Below are 7175 nucleotides of genomic sequence, written 5' to 3' on the forward strand. Positions count from 1 at the left end.
GCAGGCGGCGCGGGGCGGGTTGGGAGCCCCGTTCCCGGGCTGCGCTGGCCGGGGTTGTGCTGGGCATCGGGGTCCCCGGCAGGGCGGGGGGCTGCTGACGGCTGTGCCCTGCTGACGTGGAGGGGAAGTGAAAGCAGCTGTGCGCCACTGGCCTGGCCTCTGGACTCTGCCCTGCAGCTAACTGGGGCCCGGCCCTGTGGAAAGTCCCTTGTGCGGGGGGCGGGCAGCCTGCCCAGCCCGGGGCGCGGCTCTGGGTCCCAGCACAGTCTCCCCCAAGCACCCGCCGGCCCTGGCAGTGTCCGAAGCGGGGAGGGCGCTGTGTTGGGTGCCCGCAGCAGCAGCGGAGCCGGGGCTCGGGGGGCTCGTCCGGAGGGGGATACAGGCCGGTGTCTGTGTGCAGGCATGGCGGGCCGGGGCACGGAGCAGAGCCTGCTGGAGGAGCTAACCTGCGCCATCTGCTGCGACCTCTTCATGGAGCCGGTCATGCTGGAGTGCATGCACCACTTCTGCAAGGGCTGCATCCAAGCCCACTGGCACAGCAGCGAGCACCCGCCTTCCTGCCCCCAGTGCCGCAGGGAGATCCCCGGCTGTACCTTCCGCACCCCCTACCTGGTAGCGGGGGTGGTGGAGAAGGTGCGGCGCTACGGCCTCCAGGAGCACCGGAGGCAAATACAGGTGAGCCACGGCGCCAGGCCCGGGTGCTGTGCGCACCCAGTATCCCTCCCACCTGTTTCCAAGCCAGGTTCATTTAGCTGTGAAATCGCCTCCCTGTCCGTACACGGTGCAGAGGGCAGCACTGGCTCCCCAGTGCCCCTTCTAGCCCCTGGCGTGTTACAGACTCCAGTTCAGCTTTTGTGCAGCTGCTCCTTGTCTTGCATGATTGCACCGGCTGTTTGCGTGCAGCACAGGGCCCGTGTGTGCTAGGTGCCACGTAACCAAGGGATAGGAGAGTTCCTGCCCCTGCCTCTTCCGGGCAGAGGCTTGTCAGGCCTTCTGTAGCAGGCAGCCTGAGAACGGGGCGATTCTCACACTAGCACGTACGAAACGTAGGCACCAGCACACGTTCGCGTGAAAGCTGCTTGGAGACTAGCTACAAGGTTGTTGCACATCTTCAAGCACTATCTTTGTAGCGGGTTGGTTTTCTTTATAGTCGGGTGGACACGTTTGTGGCGCGATGATTCCTTTGCACATGCGGCCAGTCTACGGTATGGCATAACTAACCAGTGAATTGTGCGATCATTACTTTGCACATGTGGCTGGCCTTACTTTGCAAGAGGGACTTGTCTACATTTATTGTGTGGTTAACCAGTTAATTGTGTAACGTGTAGCAAGGGCCTTCGTTCCCAAAACACAAACCTTCCCACAATGTCTTTTTTCCCTCATCCACCTGGACAGCTGTCAGTGCTGTGTACGGGGCTGTTGCTCTGTTAGAGAGCTTTGTGCCACTCTGCTTGTTTTGTATTCGTAGAAACAGCTTGAAGAGGGGCTGCAAGCTCACCAGAGAGAGATGGAGCGCCGTGTGCGTACGAAGCACGCGGTGGAGGAAGATATCTGCAGCCTGACGGTAAACCCCTGCTCCTAGCGCTTCCTGCATAGACTGAGCAGTGCCGTTGGCTTGGCTAAGGGAAGGCTGCTAGCAGGGTGGGTGTGTGTCTGGAGAAGCACTCTGGGGGGCTGGCAGCACCCTGCTTCGCTGCTTTTTCTGGCCTGTCTGCAGGGCAGGTTAGATGCAAGTGCAGTATAGATGCAAGATCCCTGGAGGAAAGAAGAACAAAGAGGGATTTATTTATTGGTGGTGAGTTAGCTGAGGGATCTGACAGACCTGGCCAACAAGCAGACTTGCAGCTGGGTCTCCTAGGGCTGCTCTTTTTTACACCAAGTGTCTTTAGATCACAGGCAACAGACTAAAGTCGGGAAAATAAATAGAGCTGCTGCAGGGGCGGCAGAAAAGGCTCCTCAGCTGAGATAACAATCAATCTGCTGAGATGCCTTTTCAGAAAGGCAGATAAAGAGCTCTAATCGCAGCACTTAGAGACAGCGCTGGGTAATTACTGAGGAGTGCACAAAGCCAGCAAAAGGCTCCGGGACCTGGGGAAAATCCAGATCTTTTCTCTCCTGTGCCGTTCTTGAGCAGGTGGGGCCGTGTCGCTTGACTAAACCGCGCGGCGTGGGTTTGTGGGGAGTCGTACCTCTTGAACCGCATGGAATAGCGCTACGGGTAACAGTCCGTGGTGTGTGTCCACATCCGTGGTGTGTGTGCATGCGGCTTTAGTCAAGATTGCCAGTTCAGCTGTGAAAGCCAAAAGAGGAACTACGTGGGGAACCGGAGTGAAATGTCCCTTATGCTTACCCCAAATTGTTATCCGCTGAGTATTCAGAGGGCGTTTCAAGAAACGCAGCATCATGTACGGCCCTTGCCAGAATCTGCGGCAGGTCTGGATTCAGGGTGCGAGAGATGCTGGGCTTTTGACTGCAAGGTGTTTGGTGCGACCAGAGAGCAGCCTGTTTCTGAGAGAGCACAGACACTCGGCCTGCTTCTGACCCGTCAGAGAGGACCTGGTCTTCGGGAACATGCCAAAAACTAGTCCAGAGATACTGAGCTTTAGGAAGGAGAATTTTGGGAGCACGTCGAGAAGCCTCTTGGACTTAGTGCCGTGGCCGCTGGTGCAGTGGTAACAGGATGGAAAAGGGGGATGTGAAGCTTCAGACAAGGGAGAGGAGAGAAACTGGCAAAGCTAAATAGTTCAAGAAGCTCTTCAGATGCCACAGGTCCTCTTCAGGCAAAGGAAGCTTGGCAGAAAGAAGAAAATTGAAGATGGCCACCGAAAAGCAAATGCTCAGAGATACAGAAGCAGATAACTTTTTTTACACGTAGCACTAGCAGGAAACCAGGACCAGGGTCTGTAGGCCTGGTGACCCAGCTGAGCACATCTTTCCATCCGTCTCCAGCGCATTGGTATCTTAACCTTCTTGGGTACAGATCCAGAGGTATTCTTGGACCCAGGTGTCAGGAGAGGGTGCTAGAAAAACCAGAACTCAAGCCGTGTATTTCCCTGAATTGTAAGCTCCTTGGGGCAGACCCTGCCACTTTTCTTCCCTTTTTGCAGCCCCTGACACCACGATCCATGCCCAAGAGGCACAGTGACAGAGCAAGGAGCAAACAAAACCTGTTGTGCATTCAAATCTGGCTGAGAGTCAGAAGGAAGTGGAGCATGAATAAATGGCCAGTTCTCCTCCCGGAGAAGGATCAGCAGCAGGGGAGGCGCGCTGCTGCGTGTGGCAGCGAAGTGGAAAAGGGGCTGAGCAGGGAGGGAGCAGAATCTGCCGCCAACATAAAATTGTGTCGATGAGGGGAGCCAGAAGGCCACAGTAAGTCACTGCGGTTCCCCTGGAGCCAGTGTGAGCAGGCCACATGAGGCAGAGCGCAGGCAGGGCTGGGGCACACAAACAGCATAATTGCCCAATGGAAGGAGTCATTTAGATTTTAAATTAATTGTAATCTCCCAGGACAAAGCTCATTTAGAGACACTTGACAAAGACCTCCATACAGTGTGCAGCAGCCGCCACCCTCCTAAATGGGAGAGAGAATAATGAGACCATTACGAGGCCATTATAGAAATCGGTGGTGCGTTCTCTACCTGGAATTCTGCATTCAGCTCTGGGTGCTTCATTTAAAAGAGATGCAGCAGAAATGGAGGTGATGGAGACAGATAAGGAAAACAATTGTGGGCCTGACAGAGCCCCCCTCCAGGACTGTGAAGAGCCTGAGAAATGAGGGCTGTTCAGTTTAAAGAAGGGGAGTGCCTCCAAGTTGCAGCTGAGCTGCAGCTTAGGGTCTCAAAATTAGACACAGCCTCTTCAAAAGCTCCAAGGTGACTTAGCAGCCTAATGTCCATTTTTATCTTGGGAGCTTGGGAGGCAAAGCTGCTGAAGAACGCTTGCAAATCTCACCCTGCAGGTTGGAGGTAGGCTGGTAACAAGCTGGGAGCAGCGTCCTTTGGGTATGACCGTGGTGTCAGAGAGGCTATTGGAAGAGGTTAATTTTAGCAGCTTCTGTGTCTGCCTCGTTCTGGGAAACTGGCCACAAAATAGGGCCGAGAGGCCTCTAGCCACTCGGGTTTCCCTCCCTTCGCTAGCTGCGTTGTACTAATCCCTCTACGTGCTGTTGCAAAGGCAGCTGTGCTGGCCCTTCTTTTGAGTCTGAATCCAAAGGAGCCATTTGGCCTGGAGCAAACACCGAGTGGGGATGAAGCCAAGCCAACGCCTGGCAGTCGTACCAATTCAGTATGTTCCTGTGGAGAAGACGGGCCACCTAGGAGAGCAGGGAAGGGAGCTGAACGATGCCCAGGGGTGACTTACCACTTTGCTTCTATCTTAATCACTTCACCTGATTCATCCTAAACGGATAAGATGCCTTAGGGCATGGAGAGCTTCCAGCTCAGCTGAGTCTTCCTGCTCCTATAACACCAAGTAATGACCTCCAGGAGCCCAAGGCTTGTAGATCTGATCTCTGCCATGGTCCCTGCTAAACGCTCAGCAGTGGCCAACTAGTGACCCCTGCCAGTCGCACTGGCTGCAGACTTCTGAGGGCCTCCTCCTGCCTGTTGGCTGTGTGCACCTCTTATGTCTCGTGTTCATAGATGGACCGTCGGTGCATAGCTACAGCATCACAGCTCTGTGCATGTCTGTTAAGACCAAGGGCTGTATTCTGAGCTACAGTATTTAGGAACTAATATTTTTAATACAGAGATGCAAATAATTGCTGGGTCTGGGCCTAGTAAAAACCGCCTGTAACAGTTTTCAACGTATTGAAAGTTTGGATACAGGAAATAGCTGGAACCAGAAGCTGCGTGGCCAGGCAGTCCATCCGAATAGCTGGAGCAGCCGGCTTGAGTCGCTTTGCGCAAGGGGAAACGGCTGCCTTTGCCCTCTCTGTGGTCAGCATAGCTATTCTCCACCTGCCCATTCTCCAGAAACATGTGCTAGCCCCAAAGAGAGCTTGCTTCTGGGCCACTACGTTAGCCAGCAGTTAATGCACTGCGCAGGGGAACACAGCCCCGTAGTGCTAACGTCAGCCGCACAGGTCGCATGTCTCAGCTGTGTAGGCAGGAGCTGCGTGTTGGTGAGATGGTGGCCTGATTCTGGGGAGTAGGTGTTAAATAATATGGACTGGAAAACCATTGGAGGGGGTGGGGGAATCGTGGTGACCATCAGCCTTTAGACTGGCTTCTTCCTGGCACATAAGGTTGTTCCATATTCGCCAGGCCGCATGGGCCCTGTTTTAAAGGACCCCTGTGGAAGTGGGTGCCTTGGAAAGCCAAAGCCCTGCAGCCATAGGATTGCCTCTCTCCCACCCTCCTTCCCAGAAGTTCTGATCATACCTGAAACCCTCGGGGGAAAAACAAGTGGGTCTATGAACATGCTGCAACTCAGTCTCCATTTCCCCACCAGCCCTCCCCATGCTCATCACACTCCAAGCCCTTTCATGGTGTTTTGTGGCTTTTTGCCTCTCGCAGAAAGTCTCTGGGGAGCTGCACGCTAAGATCCAGGCGGAGTTTGAGCGACTTCATCAGATCCTGGTGGAAGAGGAGAGAACAGTGTTGATGGAGCTGGCCAAAGAGGAGGAGGACTTGCTGGTGAGGCTGCAGGGGGACTTCTGGCAACTGGAGAATGGGATCGTGGAGCTGGGGAGGAACATGGAGTGCATACAGCAAGCCTTGCGTGAATTGGACGATTCGGCACTGGTGGAGGTGAGTGTCTGGCCAGTGCTTGCCAAGAAGCCCGGGCAGGGCACTGGGATGGGGAAGCAGGAGAGCAGGAAATGGACCATGCTGTAGCAAGGCCTGGGGCTTGGTGCACTCGCACCTGAGCAGAGGCAGAGCAGGCAGGGTCTAGCTCCACATCGCCCAGCCATGTGGGGGTTTTCTTCCACATCAGCCATTGCGGCAGGGCATAGGGGGGCTGTAGATGGGAGCCAGGGGGTGGTTTGCAAGGCTGTTTCTTGGCAAAGATGCCATCCGCGCCGGGAGACATCCAAGGATACTTGGCCTGTGGGAAAGGTGTCGTGAGTTGCCTCCCTTCTCCCTGGGAATCGGGTCAGGTTGCTACAGAGACCTCTCCCGCGTGGCACCAGGTTTTGGGAGCATCTCCCAGCCTTTGCATGTCCCCTTAACCTCTGCCCAGGCAGCCAGGCTGACCTCTCCCTGCCAGTGCCTAGCTGCCCTGGTATCCCTTCCCTTGCTGTGTGCCTAAGTGCAGGACCGTGTTTGTTGGGGCAGCGGGAGGACTGAAGGCTGATGGCTGTTTAATTTTCTCTGCTTCTCGCTGCAGGTGGAGAGCTTGGAGATCAGGTACGTACGTGCCTGGCATGAAATGCACTGCGTCCCTTTTCACGAGCCTCTTATCTCCCCTCTTTGCCTGGGCTGGTGGTGCACGGGGGAGGGGCCTTATCTTTGTAGGTTTTAAAGCATTGCAGATTATCTGGCGAGCTGCTGGTGCAGAATCAGCCCAGGGTGGAGGGAAGATGCAGCCCCCGGCCAGGGCTGGGTGATCTCTCGGGCAGTGCACGGTTCCCAGGGCGGGGGCCAGGGGGCTTGGGAATGGCATCACAGGTGGGGATTGCATTTAAATCATCTTCCACTTCCCCCTTGGCATGCAAGAGCTAAAGCAGGAGGCTCTGGCTCTCGTCTTCCCTGCTGCCACCTCTCCATGAGCCTGTTGGCGCTTGGCCTGGCTCAGAGGAGAGTGGTTCTGTTGCAAAATGGATCTCGAGCCCCAGGCGGCAGCGCCCCCCCCCCCCCCCCCCATCACCTTCAGAAACACAGCTTGGAGCAGCCTTCAGGCTCACGTGGGATCGTGGCAGCTGTCAAAGGGAAGTGTCTGCGCCTTGGAGCAGTGCTATAGGAACAGCTGCCACCAGAGCCTGGCATTCACCAGCGCCCCTCTGTATATGTCCCAGTTATCTCTCACGTGCCCTGCATGCTGCTCCCCTGCAGGCTGCCCTGCCCTTTGAGCCCAGCCGCTACCAGAGCCGGTCCAGCGAGCCCCTTCTAGGCCAGGGAGCAAGGCAGAGGGAGGGGGCGACACTGCCATCTGATCGTTGCATCGTCTTGCCCTTCCTGGGGGGCTCCTGTCCTGCCAACTCCACTCCCTTGGTGCCTGCAGAAGCCTCAGTC

General features: G+C 55.8%; 1 protein-coding gene across 1 annotated transcript in view; it reads left to right on the forward strand.

Annotated features, from left to right (window-relative positions):
• Positions 1-60: 60 nt before the first annotated feature.
• The window catches only part of LOC109289896 (zinc-binding protein A33-like), an 8381-nt gene continuing 1266 nt past the window's right edge, over positions 61-7175 (forward strand). Inside the window, exons 1-4 of the mRNA XM_019506157.1 lie at positions 61-675; positions 1469-1564; positions 5517-5750; positions 6331-6350. Coding sequence (XP_019361702.1) covers positions 403-675; positions 1469-1564; positions 5517-5750; positions 6331-6350 — 623 coding nt within the window. The 5' untranslated portion in view covers positions 61-402. The remainder of the gene's footprint in view (positions 676-1468; positions 1565-5516; positions 5751-6330; positions 6351-7175) is intronic.

This window comes from Gavialis gangeticus, unplaced genomic scaffold (genome assembly GCF_001723915.1).
Source record: "Gavialis gangeticus isolate Ggan-Ray unplaced genomic scaffold, GavGan_comp1, whole genome shotgun sequence".
Taxonomy (NCBI): Eukaryota; Metazoa; Chordata; order Crocodylia; family Gavialidae; genus Gavialis; species Gavialis gangeticus.